This window comes from Dendropsophus ebraccatus, chromosome 1, assembly GCF_027789765.1.
Source record: "Dendropsophus ebraccatus isolate aDenEbr1 chromosome 1, aDenEbr1.pat, whole genome shotgun sequence".
Taxonomy (NCBI): domain Eukaryota; kingdom Metazoa; phylum Chordata; class Amphibia; order Anura; family Hylidae; genus Dendropsophus; species Dendropsophus ebraccatus.
Genome location: NC_091454.1, coordinates 210,317,390 through 210,339,872, shown reverse-complemented (window position 1 = coordinate 210,339,872; position 22,483 = coordinate 210,317,390). Strand labels below are relative to the sequence as shown.

The following is a 22,483-nucleotide window of genomic DNA, read 5'->3' as shown; positions in this document are numbered from 1 at the left end:
GAGAAATCGTTCATTGTGATCTTTCAACATGTTCTCAAATTATCGTTGGTCGTTTGCAAAAAATTCACAGATCGTTCTGTGTAAACAGTCTTTCAACGATTTCACCTATGTGCGAGATAGGCTAAAGCGATCGCAAAACGATCACATAACGATTTTTCCGTACGCTATATCGCTCCGTCTAAACGCTGATCGTTATTAAAAAAAAAACATTGTTCATTCAAAATCGTTAATTGTGTGATCGGGCGAATTATTGCTTTGTGTAAAAGTACCATTAGACTCTTAAATTCAAGTTTTTATATTAAAAAAAAGGGATTGTTAAAATGTAAACAAAAAGTCATTGTAACCCACAATGGGGCCCAAAAAAATAAAAACTTTTATCAACGTTTATAAAGTAGAGTTTTTTGGAACGCAACAATGGAAAAGAAAAAGTTAGGGCCCTATTGCACGGGACGATTATCTTTCTCATAATCGTTAACTTTAAACGATCCAAACGACCGTTATTGCGAAAGACCTGAAATCCTTCGCCCATTTACATGGAGAGATAATAGTTACTTATGATCGTTCTTGCGGTCATCTTGCCGTCGCTATTGCGTTCGTCACTACTGCGAACGACGTCTTATTCAATTTGAACGTCCAGGTCTTATTAAACGATCAACAATTTCTCGTTCGGTCGTTGATCGTTAACTGCTATTCAACCGAACGATTATGGTTTAGATTCGAACGACTTAACGATAATCTGAACGATAATCGTCCCTTGGAATAGGGCCCTTAGAGTAGTTGCATGTTTATTAAGATGACAAAAACTTTTCCATACTACTATTAAAAAAATAAAGAAAAGAAAACGATCGCTGTGTGTAAACAGAGAGCAATAAAAGCACGCCGGCTCCTGCACAGCTCCTCAGGACTGGCTCCCGTCCAGGCTTCATCACCATGGCAACTCCCCACGGTGTGACGTCACCATATAGGCGTCCCGTCCTCAGGTCCAGACGTCCGACCCCTCTCCCCACTGCGCAGGCGCGCTCTTCCCGCCACATTGACCTTTAAACCTGACGTCACGGCCGGGTTTCGCGCGTAAACACAAAGCGCGGGAGAGTGCAAGGGGGCGGGGTCACGTGATCCCGGGGCCATTTGAAAAGCTGGAGCGCTAACGTGCTGCCGGGTGTCTCTGTGTTCTGGCTGTCTCCGGTGCTCGGTTCGCGCTGTTATTAAGTTCCGGTGGCCCGCGGCGCTGTCTGGCGGCTTCTGTATCTCTACGGCTCCTGTGTTGGCGGGAAAGGCGTCTTTTCCCGCGCTATTTTATCTCTAGCCTTCTTGTGTGTTTTATCTCCGTATTTTCTTCAGGAGTCGTATCCGTGTGCGCCCCGGATCATGCCCGCCCAGGCCTACTCTCCCGCCCTGCCTGCTGACGTCAGGAAGCGGTAAGTGGCGAGTGACGTCACCTCTCTGACGTCACCGGGCGATTATTACGACGGTCCAGTGTCTGTAGAGCCTAAGCCCGTCCCTGTCTCATAACAAGTCTATGGGGAAACCTTTAGTGTTCTGCTGCCCCTCTTCTTGGGGGACTACAACTCCCAGCATGCCCTCTGACATCAGGGAGCTTTGACTCTTCATGCTATGAGCACTGGGCATGCTGGGAGTTGTAGTTTCACCCTAGTTATAGACACAAATGTAGTAATTTGGGGACTACAAGTATCAGAATGTATTGATCTAGATATACCTGGTGCTATTGCAATGGTGTGATTAATCTTGGTGAACTACAAGTCCAAGCATGCATCCCGTCTTATTGTAGATGTGGTCACCTCTATCTTTATATATTTGTGAACTACAAGTCCAAGCATACATCTAATGCTACTGCAGTGGTAGGGAGGATGCAGTAGTTTTATATATGGGGAACTACAAGTCCCAGCTGTGAGGTGGAGCCACCATATCATGTCATCTGTCTCCTGTGTAGGAATGACTAGTCATGGGGGTTGCTTTTGGTGACCTGAGATTGTGTTTACATCCTAAGGCTGGGACTTGTAGTGACCTGCACCCACTGGAGTGATCAGGCCCATTAGTTGTGATGAAGGACAAATCCAGCTGTTGCAGTACTACAACTCCCTTCATGCCCTGCAAGCTGTAGCCTGTTGGGGCATCATGGGAATGGTAGTTTTGCAGCAGATAAAGCTATTTCCTGTGTCCCTGTGCTGTGTCCTATATAGGCTCACTATTTACCCCCTGTCATAGGTCTCTATAATAAAGCTTACCCTCTGTGTGCTGCTGGGCTCTGCCACATTATTATGGTATATATTTACTTAGTGATCGCAGACGAGTGTTTATCGTTAAACGTTCGCCATATTACACAAAATGATAGTCGTTATTACGATCATTACTATGACCGTTTATTCCTTCTGATCTCAGGAAAACAATGGACAATGTGCAGTTACCCTGACAGAATGTGGAATTACAGCTAACGATTAACGATAATTTTAGGTCCAGATCTAAATCGACGACACACGAGCGTTTTTTCGATCGTTGTCTGCAATTACACAGAACGATTATCGTTTAAATTCGAATGATTTTATTATTTTTTAACTTTTTTTTTTTTTTTTTGCACGATCGTCCTGTGTAATAGGGTCCTTACTGACTGCAAATACTGATCACAATGAGCGCGCTACTTAAAGGGGTAGTCCACCAAAATTTTTTTTCTTTCAAATCAATTGGTGCCATAAAGTGCCAGAGATTTGTAATTCACTTCTATTAAAAAATCTTAAGTCTTCCAGTACTTATCAGCTGCTGTGTGTCCAGCAGGAAGTGGTGTTTTCTTTCCAGTCTGACACAGTGCTCTTTGCTGCCACCTCTGTCCATGTCAGGAACTGTCCAGAGCAGCAGCAAATGCCCATAGACAACCCCTCCTGCTCTCTAGACTGGAAATAATACAACTTCCTCTTGGGCATACAGCAGCTGAAAAGTAGTGGAAGGCTTGAGATTTTTTAATAGAAGTAAATTACAAATCTCTGGCACTTCATGGCAGCAGTTGATTTGAAAGAAATTTTTTTTTGGTGGACTACCCCTTTAAGTGGGGTCTCGGCTGAGAAGTAAGATTTTCTATGGACTAGGTATACACTGACAGAACAATGCTTTACTAGTGGCTACCTTCAGTCTGTTTGGCAGTGTGTAATATACATTATCTAATTTTTATATATATTATATAATAATAAAAAATTTTATTTTTTTCTGTTAGCCTTCGAACACACTGGATCCAGTGTGAAATCTGCCATGGATCCAGTGCCGTTCATCCTTATTTAGAATACATACTTGCAGCGGGATTGACATCCTGCTGTGAGTATGTAAGCTAACCCCCCCCCCCCCCCCCCCCCCCCGCCGGCCGGAGCATACATCACCTGATCAGCTTGCTTTGGGGGTTCGCCGTGTCTGCTCGTCCCACTCAGCCAATCGGTGCACTGCCCCACCACAGCCACTGATTGGCTGAGCGGGATGTCCTGCCCGGAGCCCCCGAAGCAAGCCGGAGTGGGGAGGAGGTGATGTATGCTCCGGCTTGCGGGGGGGTTAGCTTACATACTGAAATACACTGCCGATCTGGTGTGTGTGTAGGCACCCTAAACCCATATTTAGTGACTCCAAAAATATGGCTGCCTGTAGCTATATACATGTTTGTGTGTGTATATATGCTCAGATGTAGTGGATGAAGACTTATTAAGTGACCAATCACAGCTTAACTTTATTCTTATCAGAGGTATATGAGACATAAAAGCTGAGCTGTGATTGGTTGTGATGGACGTCCTGCTTAGCCAATCACTGACTAGGCACAGTCATGCGGGCTGTCACTTCAAAGATGAGTATCACTGGAGTAGTGGCCGGAGCGTTCAGTGTGACATGCGAGTAGGCTCTGATCTATATTACTATATAGTAAAGAGACTTTAAAGGCCCGGAGTTCTACTCTAGGGTGGTTTTCTGACTCTCATTCTGCCAGTCATCAATTAAGCACTGTCTATCCAGTGGTTAGGTGATAACTTGTTACAGGGACACCCCTTTAAGGACTTACAAAGTGTGTATTGCAGGTTTATTAGGCACGGCTAATCTGCAGCACTGTACTATGGGGAAGCTTACTGAATGTAGAGCAAACTAATGCGGGAAAGTGTCTAAATCTGTATGGTGCTGTAATGATAGATGTGTGACTGTCTTAAAGCCCCCTAAACACTTTCTGCACTACCGCTGATCTACACGGCTTACCCGTCCGTTCTGTGTCACACTGAACATATGTGACTCCTAAGGAGATGCACCTTCCATATTGAGTAGGGTTTTCTTCTGCTGCAAAGTTGCATGAAGGTTCCCATGATTGAGGAGTTAAGGGGCATTTTACAAATCTCACGTCTGTAACTAGAACCGGAGGTGTTGATGCGCAGCGTAATGAATGTTTCCAGTGTGTATACGGTACAGCATCTACACTTCTATGCACTGTCTCACTGACGTTTTTCTCTTGTCCAGGCTGAAGGCTTTGGATAAAGAACAGGACGGACTGTCTGAGAAGGTATGGCGCTTACACTGGCTGTCACCATGTTTATCAGGCTCACAGTTTTAATACTGTGGGATATGGGGATGTCGAGGCATACGTCACTCTCTGCAGAGTGTCTGCACCATGTTATAACCTGCTGCCATAGTCGGTCACATTAGTCAGTATAGTCACTGCCGCCTATGGGTTATATCTGGTATTGCAGCTATTTACATGAAGGTGGCTTGAGCTCTAAAGTGTCGCTGCTTCAAAAAACTTTCACATGTCAAAAGTTTTGATTGGTTGGGATGTAAGTGTTTAGACCCCTAACGATTGTAAGAGCAAGACTGCACTAAGTGGTTTTCTCCCTACTCTCATGTAGTGATTCAGGCCCCTAATGTAAGGGCTGTATTACACAGCATGATCTCTGTAGTAAACAAGTGCCAATCTGCTAAATTGGCGCTCAATTACAGAGCATATTACATGGCTTAACTATCATGCAGCAAGGGATAGATATGTGCACACACACATGCGCGCGCACACACACACACATGCCTTGGATTACGAGTATAATTCGTTCTGAGACTGTGCTTGTAATCCAAATCCTCTCTTAAACCAAAGCAAATTTTTCCATAAGTAATCACTGTTATGCAGACAATTGTTTCCACACCCCAAAAATTTTATATTCTGAATAACATGTAAAACAGATATAAACAATGCGAACAGCCGAATATGTGATATTATAAGTTACTGTACAGTATAGCAATCAGCATGTGGTGTATAATGTATAGTAACTGCATAACCCTGATAACACAGTTGTAGATAAGAGGATGGAACTGCAGATCCCCATAATGCAGTAGTGTAGTACAACAGACTAGAATAAAGAAGCAGGGCTGCTGTAAGAGGTCTGTGTGGTCACATGACAGCAGTGGGGAAGGGGTGTGTGTTCAGCATGGACCAATCAGCGCTGACAGACTGCAGGGAGTATGGAGAAATGAGCAGGACAGATGTGGGCACATACATGCAGCGCTCTCTGTCCGGGGAGAGAGGGGTAACAGCTATGGAAAGATTACAAGATTACCTCCACAGTCCTGTCCCCTGATGTAAGCCCCAGCCTGGATCTGCTATGATTTGTAAGGTGAGGGAGACTTCCTGGGTCAGAGTACAGGGCTGTAGACCCTACTATGCAGACCATGCCCCTCCCCCACTCCCCTTCCCACCCAGTACAGGGGGCTCTTAAACCAAAGCAATGCTCTTAAACCAAGTCACAATTTTGAAAAACTGAGCTATTAAACCAAAGTACCACTGTATATTTATAATTCTACTTGGGGATGTCCTTGCGGTTATAATAAACTGTATACATTACCTGTCATGCTCCCTGTACCTTCTGGATTCTCCCTGCAGTTACCAGTACAACTGCAGAGCCAAACTCTGAAGTGTCAGACTGCTCAGCAAATCACTGGTAGGGATGCCCACCACAGCCAGTGATTGGCTGAGCAGCCTGTCACTTTGGACAGGCTCTGTAGTTTTACTGGTAACTGCAGGGAGAGATAACGTGTACGGTTTTTTTTTTACATATAAACTGTTGGCCGCGCATCACTATTACTCATAGCAATACATAGTCGGCAAAAAATTAGGTCGAGCCCAAAAGATTTGATCAGCCAATCGTTGTCTTTAATACAGGTAGCGATAATCTGACTAATCGACCTGATTGGCAGAATATTGTAGAAGCCAGATTCTTGCTGACAGAGCGGGGAGCAGAATGCACTGCAGTATGGTCTTCTCCCAGCTTATTCTCATAAGTCAGGGTCTGAACACTCACACCTGGATCGATCAAAGCTTTTAACATGTCAAGTGTTTTTTTAATGACTGACACTCATCGGGTTAGATGAATCTAACCTGCTGGTATGTCTCTAGACTGTGCATGGGGCACCTTTATCCTCAGCGCAGTTACCGTGCTGTCTTGTCATGTAATCATGTGGCCGGTAAGGACGTCTAGAGCCCTCAGGGTGGGGGAGCACCTACCAGACACAGGATTAAAGGAGAAGTTTGGCAAAAAAATTATAGTATTGTATTGCCCCTCAAAAGTTATTCAAATCACCAATATACACTTATTATGGGAAATACTCTTAGGGTGCGTTCACACCTACAGGATCTGCAGCAGATTTGATGCTGTGTTCAGTTATTTAAATGAAATCTGCAGAAAATTAGCTGCAGATCCTGTAGGTGTGAACGCACCATTAAAGTGTTTTTTTTCCCTGCACTTACTCATGCATCAAGGCTTCACTTCCTGGTTAAAATGGTGATGTCATGACCCAACTCCCAGAACTGTGGCTACTGGAGAGGATGATGGCAGGGGGATGCTCAGTGTCCCTCCAGTGCCCTGTGTCCCCCTGCCATCATCCTCTCCAGCAGCCACAGCCCGCACAGTTCTGGGAGTTGGGTCGTGACATCACCATGTTATCCAGGAAGTGAAGCCTTAAAGCAGTAGTAAGTGCAGGGAACAAAGCCCTTTATGTGCATTTCCTGTAATAAGTGTATATAGGTGATTTGTATACCCTTTTTGTGGGCAATACAATAATTTTGGCCGGACTTCTCCTTTAATGTCCTTGCCCTGTGCGCTATAGGGAGCCATCAGCTGTTTTGATTCATTTAACTTTCTGATGGTTCCCCTTTAATACAAGACTTGACCAATAGACTACAAAAGTGGTCTCACTTATTGCTCTCCAGCTGTTACAAAAGTACACCTGGAAAACCAATGGCTGTCTTGGCATGCTGGTAGTTGATCTTTAATCTGCGGCTCACTAGATGTTGTGAAACTACAGTCGGGTTTTTGCTCAGTGCTAACTATCCATGCTGCTGCTCTGTATCTGTCGGAGCCTTCTGTTTCACAATTTTATAGACTAGTTAAGCACCAGACCTCTTCCTAACCCCAGCACCTCCTTGCAGGAATGTGTAGAGCAGAAGCTGAACCTGGTGCTGGAGTACCTGGAAGCAGATGTGAAGGACAAGCTGACGGACCTGGAAACCAAGCTGAGCAAAGAGGAGCTCTCTGAGGTGAGAATGACATGGTTGTGTATTTCTCCTGCCCCTGAGGAATCAACGCTCCATTAGGATAACTTAACACACCATATCACAGCGGATTTACTGCTGCGGATCTGCAGCAGACTTATCTAAACTGAACACAGCATCAAATCTGCTGCAGATCCTGTACATGTGAATGAACCCTCGGGGGAATCACGCATACAGGATCAGCAGATTTGATGCTGTGTATTTAGATCAAATCTGCTTCTTAAAATCTGCTGCGATATGGTGTGTTTAGCTTCCCTTAAAGGGATAATCTATGCCACAAGACTTCCTGTCTGCACTGCATACCTGTAATATCTGCTGTATATGCAGATCCACAGACTTGTGTAGAGTTGTGTGATTTATACACAGCCATGTGTTATAGAAAACCCAGACTTGTAAGCTGTAAAATTCCTTTTCTTTTGTCCCTCAGGAACGTTATCTGAGAAAAGTAAAGGCACTGCTTGGGAAAGAACTAGGCAGTGAAAATGGGGTGGTGAACGGCGAGCCTAATGGCTGCTCTCCCAATGGCACTTGTGGCAGCGATGAGGAGGATGTGGAGATGGAGGAAACTACAACACCTGGCACTAAAGGCCGCAGGGGCAGGAAGAGCAAGACCAACGGAGAGAAAAGTAATTTACTGACCAGAGACTGCATCACCTGACTAACAAAATGGGGAGGCGTCATAGGAGTCCTTGGCATGGGCAGTGTGTGTGTGGCTGGTGTAATGGAAGTTTCCTATCAAATTCTGCAAATATAGGGACAGGGATTTGATATAACTTAAAAGGAAGTTGTATTACATAGGACACATGTCATTTCATAACGCTAAACATTTGCTTGGGTTGTCTACTTGTTTAAACTTATACATTTTTATTTATTTTCTTGCAGAATCATCTACTCGTGGGCGACCTGCAAAAAATGGTGGCAAACAGCCAACTATCATGTCTATGTTCGCCAAAGGGTTAGTACATGAGGATTATATCTCTTACAGTCTTAGAACTGTAAAAACCTACTGTTTTATTCTTGCCGATAGTTACATTGCGTTAAGGTGTGTAGATTTGTATGTATAAATTTTTCTCCTTTACACCTACAGCCCAGGCAAGCGTAAGTCTGACGATGCCAATGGTGAAGTGAAATCAGAAAATGAAGTGTCCCAAGAAGAACAAGCTGAAGAGGTGAGTTTGGCTCTAAGTGTCTAGATCATGGGTCTCCAAACTGCAACCCTCCAGCTGTTGCAAAACCACAATTCCTATCATGCCTGGACAGCTAAAGCTTTGGATTTGTGGAAATGTAGTATTGCAACAGCTGGATGGCCGTAGTTTGGAGACCCATGGTTTAGAGGTTCCTAGCGCTATACATTCCCATATATCAGTCATGTCTGCGCTGGATTGCTTATCGATCTAATAGTCAAAGATAGTGGTTCAAGAGTCATACTTCTCACACAGATCTGGTGCTGTAATGTTCTGCTGAACTTTCTTGGGTAGATGGTACTTTTCATATGTTCTAAGACTTTGGTTTTGTCCCCATTAGGAGCAAGTAGAGAAGAAGCTGAAAGTAGAACCCCAGCAGGAAGACGGGTAAGGATGGTCAATGCCATATCAATGCAGTATTTTCTGCCATGTGACCAGCATCACTTTCAGAAATGTTTACCGTGTTTTTTTTTTTTTGTTTTTTGTTTTTTTTTTCCCCCTCCAATATAATTTTTAGATCTGTGAAAGAGGAAACTCCGAAGCCTAAATCTGTTCAGGCACCGAAGGTAAATCCTTGTCTCAAATCTTACACACATGATCTGAAGAGCACAATCTGAGTCCATTACTACTATACTTTACCTTCATTTTACAGACTCCACCTCCAAAGTGCGTTGACTGCAGACAGTATCTAGATGACCCTGACCTCAAGTACTTCCAGGGTGACCCAGATGATGCTGTAAGTGATGTGTGATACATTTCCAATCTCCTATACATAATGTATTTATGCAAGCATCGTCCTAACATGGAGGTCACTTATGGGGGGGGGACTTTCCAGACTAGGTAGCTTTTAATGGTGCCATTTATTTCACAGCTGGAGGAACCAGAAATGTTAACAGATGAGCGCCTGTCACTCTTTGATGCCAATGAAGATGGGTTTGAGAGCTATGAGGATCTGCCCCAGCACAAAGTTACATGCTTCAGGTCTGTGGTTCTCTGCTTTTACATGTTAAGTCTTTACCATTGTCTGTAGACATCATGCTCTAAACCCGATTTTCTTCCTTAGTGTTTATGACAAGAAGGGACATCTATGTCCTTTTGATTCGGGCTTGATCGAGAAGAACGTTGAACTGTATTTCAGTGGTGTTGTGAAGCCGATATATGACGACAATCCCTCATTAGATGGTGAGTGGTCACTTAAAGGGGTAGTCCACCCAAAAAAAATTTCTTTCAAATCAACTGCTACCATGAAGTGCCAGAGATTTGTAATTTACTTCTATTAAAAAATCTCAAGCCTTCCAGTACTTATCAGCTGCTGTATGCCCAACAGGAAGTTGTATTATTTCCAGTCTGAAGAGCAGGAGAGGTTTTCTATGGGGATTTGCTCCTGCTTTGGACAGTTCCTGACATGGACAGAGGAGGCAACAGAGAGCACTGGGTCAGACAGGAAAGAAAACACCACTTCCTGCTGGACACACAGCAGCTGATAAGTACTGGAAGACTTAAGTTTTTTTAATAGAAGTGAATTACAAATCTCTGGCACTTTATGGCACCAGTTGATTTGAAGGAAAAAATTTTTTGGTGGACTACCCCTTTAAATATCGTTTATGTCCCTTGCACAGGGTGTGTCAGCTGGAGACTAAACTTTAGATTTGAAATGGTATATGGGTGAGTTTAAAGGGGATCTCCGGCAAAAGCTTCAAATAAACTGGTGTCGGTTACACAGGTTTCTAATTTTACATCTATTTAATATTCCTTCAGTACTTATCCGCTGCTGTATGTCCTGCAGGAAGTGGTTTCCAGTCTGACTGTCCTGCTCTGGACAGATCCCGGCATGCAGAGAGCAGAGTTTTTCTGTGGGGATTTTCTACTACTCTGGACAGTTCCTGACATGGACAGAGGTGGCAGCAGAGAGCACTGTCAGACTGGAAATAATACACCACTTCCTGCAGGACATACAGCAGCTAAGTATTGGAAGACTGGAGAGTTTTAAGTAGAAGTAGTTTACAAATCTGTAACTGTTTAACACTAGTTTTGAAAAAAAAAAAAAAATTGGGAGTTCCCATTTAACTTAGAGTCTTTCCTCTGATCGCTACTTTACCTTCACACCAGAAGGGCCTATTCAGAGTAATCTGTCTCCCATTTGGCTTGCAGGGGGTGTGCGAGCAAAGAAGCTTGGGCCTATTAATGCTTGGTGGATAACCGGCTTTGATGGAGGAGAGAGAGCTTTGATTGGGTTTACAACTGGTAAGTGGTCTCTCCTCCAGTCAGAAACCAGTCCATTAAAACTATTGAGGGTTTCTACTGACATCTGTTTTCTTTCACAGCCTTTGCTGACTACTTCCTCATGGACCCTAGTGAAGAGTACAGTCTGATCTTTGCCTTGATGCAAGAGAAGATCTATATGAGCAAAATAGTGGTAGAATTTCTCCAGAACAATCCAGATGTCTCCTATGAAGATCTGCTCAACAAGATTGAGGTGGGTTAAGATTAAAGGGGAAAGCTTCAGTTCCATCACCGGGCAGGACCAGGGTGTAAAGTTCTCTCGTCTTCTGGTTTCAGACCACCGTCCCACCAGCAGGACTGAACTTCAATCGCTTCACAGAGGACTCTCTCCTGAGGCACGCACAGTTTGTGGTGGAGCAGGTGGAGAGCTACGATGATGCTGCAGACAGTGATGAGCAGCCAGTCATTATTACCCCCTGTATGAGGGATCTGATCAAACTTGCTGGAGTCACACTAGGAAAGAGGTTGGTGTAACTTATTAAAGGGGATCTCTGGAAAATTTAACTGGTACCAGAAAATTATACAGATTTGTAAATTCTATTTAAAGAAAGTCTCCAGTCTTCCAGTACTTATCAGCTGTTGTATGTCCTGCATGAAGTGATGTATTCTCTCCAGACTGACAGTGCTCTGCTGCCACCTCTGTCCATGTCAGGAACTGCCCAGAGCAGTAGCAAATCCCCATCGAAAAACCCTCCTGCTCTGGACAGTTCCTGACATGGCCAGAGGTGGCAGACTGGAAAGAATACACCACTTCCTCCAGGGTGGACAGCAGCTAAGTACTGAACGTCGTGAGGTTTTTATATTAAAGTAATTGAAAAATTTTTATCTTTACGACTGGGAGAGAAAGGAGCTGTTGCACATCACACCTATGGCTGACACTAATGCCACTCTGCTACATTTAAAAACCAACGCCAGGATGTTGGTGTATATAATTTGATCAAACCATATTGTGCCAGGCCTGGTTCACGTGGGTCACTACACAATCTCCACAATTTTGTCGGTCAGCGACCATCAACCCAGCAAAGCGTGCACAAACAGGGAAGGGAGGCCACAGAATGGCCCTGCACAAAAAAATCCAAAGCCCCCCCCCCCCCCCCCCCAAAAAATGTATATCTTTCTGTTTGGACCATTTCCCCCCCCCCCCCCCCCCCCCCCCCCCCCAAGCGTTTGTGGTTAAGTTCTTGACTTTGCCAATATAGCTTGGCTTTTTGTAGGTTATGGAGTGAACCCCCCCCTTTTACATCTATCGGGCTGGGTCTTTTCTGTTTGCACAGGCGGGCAGTGAGGAGACAAGCAATAAGACATCCCACAAAGATTGTGAAGGATAAGGGCCCAACAAAGGCCACCACCACCAGACTGGTGTACCAGATCTTCGACACCTTCTTCTCTGAACAGATTGAGAACAACGATGAGAAGGAGAACAACAAGCGCAGACGTTGTGGAGTATGTGAGGTAAGGACACAGTAGTATGATGCGACTACTCTTATAATATCTCATGATAGAGCAATCGGGGAATTTATTGCTAATGCTGTATGTTCATCCAGGTATGCCAGCAGCCGGACTGTGGCAAATGTAAAGCTTGCCAGGACATGTTGAAGTTTGGAGGAACCGGCCGCAACAAGCAGGCTTGTCTGCAGAGAAGGTATGGACATGATGGATATCCTATAAATTCTGACCCACCTTCCCCCTACTTCAACACATCCTGACTTCACACTCCCTCTTAGGTGTCCAAACTTGGCTGTTAAGGAGGCAGATGAAGATGAGGAGGTGGACGACAATATCCCTGAAATGCCTTCTCCTAAGAAGATCCTACAGGGCCGCAAGAAGAAACAGGAGAAAAAGAACAGAATCTCTTGGCGTGGGGACCCTGTCAAGGTAAGAAACATGACTTGTTACATATGAGGTACATGAGCTTCCAGACAGAACTTCTAACAGGCTTCTCTTTTATTAAGACTGAAGGGAAGAAGGAATACTATCTTAGGGTGTCGATCGATGACGAAATCTTGGAGGTTGGTGACTGTGTATCCGTGAGCCCTGATAATCCCACAGAGCCTCTGTATCTGGCAAGGTTTGTACTGTATAGGATGTTGGGATACCTGTAGATAAAATGGCTTCACAAAGTGTCCTGAAAGATCTTAACTATACACTCTGAATACACTCTGAAGACCATTACTGCATGACATTCCTACAGTACTTTTAGTTGGATAACAAAATGACTATCTTAATATATCCACAACCAGAGAATGGTGGCACTACTGCTCCCAGCAATCCTCTTGCTCACAGTCCGTAAACAGCAATAAAATCAGGTGGTGCTAGCTTCAAAAAAATATAGGCACATATATAGTGTTGCAAGCAGAGAAGGAAGATTAAACTGCACTCACCCGTTTAAATTTTCTTCATCTTTATTAGCACATCGTAGTAAAAGTTGGACAAGGTGCAGATGCCATGGAGGTGAGGTTACAGGCTGTTTTACGCCCTTACGGCGCTTCTTCGGACCAACCTCCGTTGGTCCGTAGAAGCGCCGTAAGGGCGTGGAACACCCTGTAACCTCGCCTCCATGGCGTCTGCCGCCGCTGTGTCTGCACCTTGTCTAACTTTTACTACGATGTGCTAATAAAGATGAAGAAAATTTAAACGGGTGAGTGCAGTTTAATCTTCCTTCTCTGCTTGCAACACCTAGATCTTAAGGTTGCCATACTCGTGACTATAGTCACAGCTGTCCCTTTTATACACATGAATGTTCAGCTCAATCGACTGTTCAGCTCAATCGACTGTTCATGTGGTCTGAAGAGACCAGTTTAGATGACTTTAAACAGAAGGATCCAATTGCTGACATACAACATGCCCAATCCTTAATTCAGACGGACCTCAAATATTTATCCAGTCCTAGTTTGCCCCATGACTAAAGTCCTGTTCAGTGTTCATGCCGTCTACAAGGCTCACAATTGCTTTCCTTGTTCTTTAGGATTACATCCATGTGGGAAGATGCCAATGGTCCCATGTTTCACGCACACTGGTTCTGCCTGGGTACAGACACAGTCCTGGGAGCCACTTCCGATCCTTTGGAGCTTTTCCTTGTGGATGAATGTGAGGACATGCAGCTGTCTTACATTCATGGCAAGGTTAATGTCATTTACAAGGCTCCATCAGAAGACTGGTTCATGGAGGTCAGTAAAGAACCCATCCCCCGTATATAGCATTTACTGACAGCTTCATATGTGGATTTGACTCTCCTTTGTCTAAACTTAGGGTGGTTTAGACCATGACAACATTGTAGTGGAAGATGATGGAAAGTCTTACTACTACCAGTTGTGGTATGATCCGGAGTATGCCCGTTTTGAGACTCCACCAAAGGTGCAGCCGGCGGAGGACAACAAGTACAAGTAAGTTCATGCTCATCTGCTGACGTCTCATCTGATAAACTAAGAGCCATTACTTACATAACCTTTACGTCTTAGGTTCTGTACCAGCTGTGCCCGGCTAGCGGAAATAAGGCAGAGGGAGATGCCCAGGGTCTTCGACATTGCTGACGATTTTGATGGAAAAGTTTGCTACAGTCTGGCCACAAAGAACGGCATCCAATACAAGATTGGTGATGGCGTCTTACTCCTGCCAGATGCTTTCACCTTCAGGTATACGACCAACAAGCTAGTGCTGAGCCCTTAAGTTAACACTGTTATAGAAGTAACCTTGGTCACATGTAGCTCTTGTATTGAGGGCCCATAGTCCTGTAAAGTGGACCCCAAATGTCGCTTTCTCAGACCAGTGCTTTGGGGAAATGAGACCTCACCAGCTTCTAGAATGAGTCAGGAGATTCACTCAGCTGTGTGCTCTCTCCTTGCTGTCTCCAGAAGACATGTTCTCCATAAAGTCTATGGACTTCTGACACTTCATCCTTTTTTATCCTAGTGTAAAACTGGGCAGTCCTGTGAAAAGGTCTCACAAGAAGGATGATGTAGATGAGGATCTGTACCCTGAGTATTACCGCAAGTCCTCTGACTACATCAAGGGCAGCAACTTGGATGCCCCAGAGCCATACAGACTAGGCCGCATCAAGGAAATCTACTGCAACAAGAGAAGCAATGGAAAACCCAATGAATCTGACATCAAACTGCGGGTGTACAAGTTTTACAGGTAATGTGGTTCTGTAAGGTGCTGTGCAAGTCTTCCAGACACCAACAAGAAAACCCATAGCAGCTTTCACTGTGCCGGTTGTAATAAATCTAGATTCCGGTTCCTGTTCTGACAACCTATCTGACTCTCTATTGCAGGCCTGAGAATACTCATAAGGGACTGAAGGCTAGTTACCATTCAGACATTAACATGGTGTACTGGAGCGAGGAGGAAGCCACAGTGGACTTCAAAGACGTGCAGGGTCGGTGTTCTGTGGAATATGGTGAAGATTTGACCGAGTCTATTCAGGAATACTCAGCTGGAGGGGCAGACAGGTTCTACTTCCTAGAGGTAAATGGATATACTGTGCTCTGCAAATGGAAACTATTGCAGTTTTAAAGGTTACCCAGGATTAGAAAAACTGCTTTCAAAAAAACAGCACCACCGCTGTCCTCAGTGTATTTAAATTAATCTGCATTCACTTCAATGGAACTGGGCTGCAATACCACATAAAGTGAAGACATGAGTGGTGCTGTTTCTGAAAGTCATTTTAAGCTGTCAGGGAAAATAAGTATATTGCAAGATGCAGGTCCCTGCTCTGTTACAATCTTTAGATCAAGGGCTTTCCAGCCCTCCAAAGAAGTCAGTGGGAGTTATGAAAACTAACTTGCTGGATTTTGCAGTTTTGATTTCTAGACCATCTCTAACCAAATGGGACCTTGATCTGGAGGTAGGTGCAGGTCCCAGAGGTTGGGCACACTAAAGGCTCATCCTGTGGGTATGCTATGTGTCCCATATGGATTCTTGGTGTCTTGCCTGCTGTATTTTCCTAATTTACACTTGCGTAAAGCATTGGTCATTGGTCCTCAACTGCAATCTGTCCTATCATGCTGCTTTTTGAGGACCTTCAATAGTGGTGCCTTTTATTACTGAGGGGTTAGAATTGTCTATTGAATAGTTGGTACTAAAATTAAAACACTCCACAGCTGTGTCTTGTGCAACTACAACTCTCAGTTCTCAGCATAAGCTGTAGACTGCGTTGCAGGTGGTGGTCTGTAAGTCCGATGTACGGTACAGACCATAACTTTAGTACCCTATGTTTCAGGCTTACAATGCAAAAGCTAAGAGCTTCGAAGATCCACCTAACCATGCCCGTAGCTCTATGAACAAAGGCAAGGGGAAGGGCAAAGGAAAAGGTAAGATCATGTGTCTTGTGTCCTCAACTTTGGTTGTAACTTCAATATGCCAAGAGTTACCCACAAAGTGGATATATGGAGTCTACATGCTCCAAAACTTGTTCAGCCTCAAACTAAACTATCTCCATCACTTGCAGGAAAGGGAAAAATGTCGTCTGCACAGTCCGAAGATGAAAAGAGAGCGGAGGATCACCTACCTAAACTCCGCACTCTGGATGTGTTTTCCGGCTGTGGTGGTCTGTCTGAAGGCTTCCATCAAGCAGGTAACGCAAGAATCGTTTTTTTTTGTTTTTTTTTTACCACAAAGTCTTTACTCTGATACTCATAGACTCCCTTTTTTCTGAAATTTCAGGCATATCTGAGACTAAGTGGGCCATAGAGATGTGGGACCCGGCTGCACAAGCCTTCAGGCTGAACAATCCAGGGACAACAGTGTTCACTGAGGACTGTAACGTCCTGCTGAAGCTGGTCATGTCAGGGGAGAAGACCAACTCTCTGGGCCAGCGGCTGCCTCAGAAGGGCGATGTGGAGATGTTGTGCGGAGGCCCGCCCTGTCAAGGCTTCAGCGGGATGAACAGGTTCAACTCCAGAACTTACTCAAAGTTCAAAAACTCCTTGGTGGTTTCATATCTCAGGTGAGTAGTTGGTGTAAGATGCTTGTATATAGTCTCTGACCTTGGGCAGGTCTAGGAAATGCACACTACTTGCCGTATGACTGTCCACACAGAGCAATTAATACATCTTTAGAAACTATGGTTTCTTGTCTCCATTGTGACCAATTCTCCTACATGTGTTTTAGTTACTGTGACTATTACCGACCCAAATTCTTCCTGCTGGAAAACGTCAGGAACTTTGTATCATTCAAGAGTTCTATGGTGCTGAAACTAACCTTGCGCTGTCTTGTCCGCATGGGATACCAGTGTACCTTTGGAGTGTTGCAGGTAAAATCTTACCCATTCCATAGTCTGCTTTATCAGTACGCTACCATGGGCTTTTGGGTAAAATACATGGACTAGTTGCAGCCTTGAGATCCAGGCAACTTAACGTGCCCAGTCAAACCTGGCGGTGCGGACATGCCATACCAAGTTGGCTATTCAGTCTTACAGTTTCTATATGAAAAAAAATAATGGGAACATCAGAGCTATAGGATTAAAAATACATGTTTACTAGGAAGGCCACAGGTTGCTTGTGTTAAAGGGATTGTTAGGCTTGGAAAGAGGACTTTTGCTTGGCTGTGGGTTTGCAGTTCTCTTCAGTCAATGGAGCTGAAGTGTAATACCACACAGCCTGAGGACAAGGTTTGCACTGTTGGGGGGGGGGGGGGGGGGGGAAGCACAGCTACTTTTTGCAAACTCTGGATAATCCCTTCGAAACCTACATTAAATGTTTGTAGAATGGCTCACTTATCTTCTGCATATGTCCCTATAGGCCGGTCAGTATGGTGTGGCCCAGACTCGTAGAAGAGCCATCGTCCTTGCAGCCGCACCTGGAGAGAAGCTGCCCATGTTCCCTGAGCCCTTGCATGTCTTTGCACCCCGTGCCTGCCAGTTAAGTGTTGTGGTGGATGAGAAGAAATACGTCAGCAACATTACAAGGTGACATATACAGCATGGTTCCTGTGTGGGCTTGTGTAACTTGCTCTTAGTCATTTATCCTCTAACTTCTTCCTTTCTGACTATATACAGAACAAACTCCAGTCTCTTCAGAACCATCACAGTGCGGGATACTATGTCTGACCTGCCTGAGATCCGTAATGGAGCCTCTGCCCTTGAAATATCTTATAATGGCGAGCCACAGTCCTGGTTCCAGAGACAGATTCGGGGCTCGCAGTATCAGCCAATCCTCAGGGATCATGTGTGCAAGGTGAGTACAGTGTATCCAATACATTACTTTATACCATTGTGTGCTCAGACCCAGCAGTATGTTCTATATACTATAGCTAGTCCCTGGCTGGTCAGAGTGGGTGTACACATGGTCATAATATCCAATCTCCTCAGGACATGAGCGCCCTGGTAGCTGCCAGAATGAGACACATACCCCTCGCACCTGGCTCAGACTGGCGAGATCTCCCAAACATCGAGGTTCGCCTATCCGATGGCACAACCACCCGCAAGCTACGGTACACTCACAGTGACAAGAAGAATGGCCGCAGCAGTACTGGAGCTCTAAGGGGAGTCTGTTCCTGTGCTGAAGGTATGGAGGTGTCCAATGTCTGTCATAAGAGAAGGTAGTCTGGACACTGCTGTACTGATGTCTGGTCTCTTTTTAGGTAAACAGTGTGACCCTGCAGACCGTCAGTTCAACACACTCATTCCCTGGTGCCTGCCTCACACCGGTAACCGGCACAATCACTGGGCAGGCTTGTATGGCAGGTTGGAATGGGACGGCTTCTTCAGCACCACAGTTACTAACCCTGAGCCCATGGGTAAACAGGTACGGTTACTGTGCTGGACAGGTGAAATACATGTCTGCACTTACAGGATCCTGAGTGAACTTTGTCCTCTGGTTCTTCCAGGGCCGCGTCCTTCATCCAGAACAGCACCGTGTGGTAAGTGTACGAGAATGCGCCCGATCTCAAGGCTTCCCAGACACCTACAGACTGTTTGGAAACATCTTGGACAAACACAGACAGGTAAGAGACTATTACAAGCGACTTCCTGACGATAACTTCACAAACCATTGAATACTCATCCATCTTGATGCTGGTTTTCAGGTTGGCAATGCTGTGCCTCCTCCGCTGTCTAAAGCAATTGGCTTGGAGGTCAAGGCCTGCGTCATGGCAAAGCTCAAAGAGAAAGAAACAGGTGAGTTCATGGCAGCACCTCAAGTATATAGGAAGCAGAGGGACAAACACATAGCATATCTTGTGACATGGGGGGGGGGGGGATCTGTATATTGGTGAAATATATAACTTACGCTCGTTAACTTTGACCTTCTTGTTTGCAGACGTTGTAAAGCAGGAGAAGATGGAGATGGATTAACCTCCTGGGGAATGCTCTACCTCTACCGCACTTCTAGGTCCATCCTTTATTTTATTTCCTACATCTGTGCACTGCAGACAGGCGCTCGGTTCAGCACTACTTGTGGCCTTATCCGGCTTTTTAGCTGGACTCGAGCGTTTTGATAACATTTGTTTTTATTACAAACCATCTTTTATTCTATGTACTGCGTTTTATCCACTTTGTATTTGTGGAGATCTATTAAGTAGGTTTTATATGTTGTAATATTTCCAATAAAAAAAAACTTGTACTGAAATCTTTTTGTATTAAGCGGTTTCAGTTTACTTGAGTGATCCCTTTGTAAAGCAAGCAATTCACTGATGCAATACTACAACTCATAGCATACTTTTATAGCTGCAGATTTAAAGGTGTTTGTTTATCCAGCATTACAAAAACATAGCCACTTTCTTCCAGAGACAGCACCGCTCTCGTCTCTGAATGGAGCTTAATTACAAATCACACCTGACGAAGAGTGGTGCTGTCTCTGGAATAAAGTGACCTTGTTTTTCTAATGCTGGATAACCCCTTTAAGGGGGCGTAGACCACTGAGGTCTTTGGTCAGCACCCCTGTCTCTGCACTCATGAAGGCATGACACCTAGTAGAGATGAGAACTTACAGTAATGAAGCGCTTTTCTCTCTGCAATCTACTCATTACCTGCTTCCAAATGACTGAGGCTTCTCCCTGGGTGCTGGGGAAAAGCCGTATCCAGTCCTGGGAAGCCTCCCAGTTTGCCCGGGCTGGTTCCAGCTTTTCCCAGCAGTCAGTCAAATGGAAGCAGCTGAGTAGATTGCGCAGAGTGAAGCGCTTTATTACTGTAAACTTACTCATCCCGAAGAAAACAATACATAAGTACATAAGTACACAGCAATTCTGTAACACTAGCACAGATCTGTATACACAAACGATCCCTGGGAGACTGACATATGTGCGTGTCAGACACTTATTTGGGTAAATTAGCTGACAATACTTACTAAGACAATAAATGGCAAGGCTATAGCCATGGCTGTCCAGAGAGCTAAAGGGTCCAGCAAAACCACAATTCCCATTATGCCCGGACAGCTAAAGCTTTGGCCGTCCAGGCATGATGGGAAATGTAGTATTGCAACAGCTGGAGGGCCGCAGTTTAGAGCACCCATGAGTTAAAAGGTTGGGGTCTGTTTACACACAGATTATCTGACAGATATCTGCCAGATTTTTGCAGCCAAAAGCAGAAATGAATTTGAAAAAAAGAGAAGCCTCAGTCTTTATGACCTGTTCCCTGTTTATAGTCCATTCCTGCCTTTGGCTGCAAAAAATCTGTCAGATAAACTGTGTGTAAACAGACCCTTACTCTAGCTAATTAAGCAGAGGGGGGATTACATCAGTTTTTCCTCAGCTCCAGTCCCCCAACAGCATATGATTTCAGGATATCCCACATAGAGAACAGTTGTGCTGATACCTGATTCAGAGACTGTATCACTTGTGAGACCTTAGAGGAAGAACACGACCTGTTGGAGAGACTTGGGCTGGAATTGAAGAAAAAATACAAAATTACAAGGCTGGTTACTTTCCACTTTAGCCATCTAACCCCTCAAAGGAATGGTTGAATGATGCGATGTACAGATCTTGGAAGTCATGAGGAACTGGAAAATGTGCATAACCTTTTACTAAGGTAACATTAGTGGAAGATTCTGGTTGTGACTTTCAACTTTCCATGGAAACAATTGCATATACCATGGTACAGTGCAAATTATGTGTCTCTAGGTTTGTCTATCGACACGGAGAAAAATATCCACTTACCACAAGTATTGAAAGAGTTTGTCTGAACTCCTGTGCATTAGGTTGTCACATCTGCCTGCAATATAGCCCCACTACTGCTAATAACATTATGGCCAAAATTATGACCCCTCAATTGCATTCAAGAGCATGAGGGAAATGACCTGAAGAGGGTTTTTTTTATATATACTTAGATGATGAACTTGCTGGTGAAGGGGTATTGATTCATATTTACACGTTTTGAAAGGATTTGTTCCTCCTTGTATGGGGCAATTGCCATCTTGTCTTCCTTTTGGGCGAACTCGGGTTATGGGCGGTGTATGTAATCTCCTTAACTTCATTAACTATAAAGAACTTGGCGGTTACACAAGGCGCTGTCTGGGATGCCACATCAGCATATGGGATTTCTGGCCTGGTCACCCTCAGGATTTCACTAACCGCAGTGATCAGATCCGTACGTAGCATCACTATTTAGAACACCATCTGTGGGCGAGCATACTAAGGAACTGATGGAAATATCTGCACCTCTAATGTGATTTGGGGGGCCCCCCTTAGTTCTAGCGTCACTAGTCTGACCTTGTGGGACCAGTTTAGGTCTGTTCTATTATCCTTGTACCTCAGTGCACAAAGTAAGGCCCATAAAGGCATGGAGAGGGTCCTGACTTGTACCCTACCCAACACATTTGGCATTAAAGGGGTACTCCAGCGGGGGGGGGGGGGGGGGGGCACTTTTTTGCTGGGACGTCCACTCACCTCCCCGGTTCCAGCGGCGGGTCCCACATCACGGTGCACCGGTTCCTGGCCGCTTCCGGGTGTCTGACGCGGGCCCGAGACTATGCTGGTCCCAGCAAAAAAGTTCCCCCCACGCTGGAGTACCCCTTTAACAAGAATGTAGACTGCAAGCCTGAGGTCAGCCCCAGTGTCTAACCTCACCAATACTCTTCTGGGTGAGATTCCCACAGACACCTCCAATATCTTAGTGGCTGTGCAGGCATGCTGGGAGTTGTAGTTTTGCTGCAGTTGGAGACCCACAGGTGTACAAGGGGGACATGGTGTGGTCTGGGTACCAATGGCAGGACCCTCAGGAGTGTGGGCTATGCTGCCAATGACAGGACCCTCAGGAGTGTAGGCTATGCTACCAATGACAGGACCCTCAGGAGTGTGGGCTATGCTGCCAATGACAGGACCCTCAGGAGTGTGGGCTATGCTACCAATGACAGGACCCTCAGGAGTGTGGGCTATGCTACCAATGACAGGACCCTCAGGAGTGTGGGCTATGCTACCAATGACAGAACCCTCAGGAGTGTGGGCTATGCTACCGATGGCAGGACCTTCAGGAGTGTGGGCTATGCTACCAATGGCAGGACCCTCAGGAGTGTGGGCTATG

The 22,483-nt window shown here is 45.1% G+C and overlaps 1 protein-coding gene across 1 annotated transcript; it reads left to right on the top strand.

The window, feature by feature from the left end:
- The first annotated feature begins 1,002 nt into the window (after positions 1-1,002).
- Positions 1,003-19,576, top strand: DNMT1 (DNA methyltransferase 1). Its single transcript, XM_069946381.1, has 34 exons — positions 1,003-1,418; positions 4,489-4,531; positions 7,442-7,549; positions 7,992-8,190; positions 8,447-8,519; positions 8,652-8,733; positions 9,089-9,135; positions 9,266-9,314; positions 9,401-9,484; positions 9,620-9,729; positions 9,812-9,930; positions 10,900-10,992; positions 11,073-11,224; positions 11,308-11,495; positions 12,306-12,483; positions 12,576-12,673; positions 12,756-12,906; positions 12,984-13,099; positions 13,997-14,198; positions 14,281-14,414; positions 14,490-14,663; positions 14,941-15,165; positions 15,303-15,495; positions 16,250-16,340; positions 16,478-16,603; positions 16,693-16,975; positions 17,140-17,281; positions 17,769-17,935; positions 18,026-18,203; positions 18,338-18,533; positions 18,610-18,773; positions 18,856-18,972; positions 19,054-19,144; positions 19,287-19,576. The coding sequence occupies exons 1-34, from the start codon at positions 1,369-1,371 to the stop codon at positions 19,319-19,321; spliced, it is 4,458 nt and encodes a 1,485-aa protein (XP_069802482.1). The 5' UTR covers positions 1,003-1,368; the 3' UTR covers positions 19,322-19,576.
- The last annotated feature ends 2,907 nt before the right edge of the window (positions 19,577-22,483 follow it).

Excerpts from the sequence above, each read along its gene's own strand:
- DNMT1 (XM_069946381.1), top strand. The coding sequence starts at position 1,369 with ATGCCCGCCCAGGCCTACTCTCCCGCCCTGCCTGCTGACGTCAGGAAG. Across the intron at positions 12,907-12,983 it reads GGCGTGGGGACCCTGTCAAG|ACTGAAGGGAAGAAGGAATA; the intron begins GTAAGAAACATG and ends TCTTTTATTAAG. Across the intron at positions 14,415-14,489 it reads GCGGAGGACAACAAGTACAA|GTTCTGTACCAGCTGTGCCC; the intron begins GTAAGTTCATGC and ends TTTACGTCTTAG.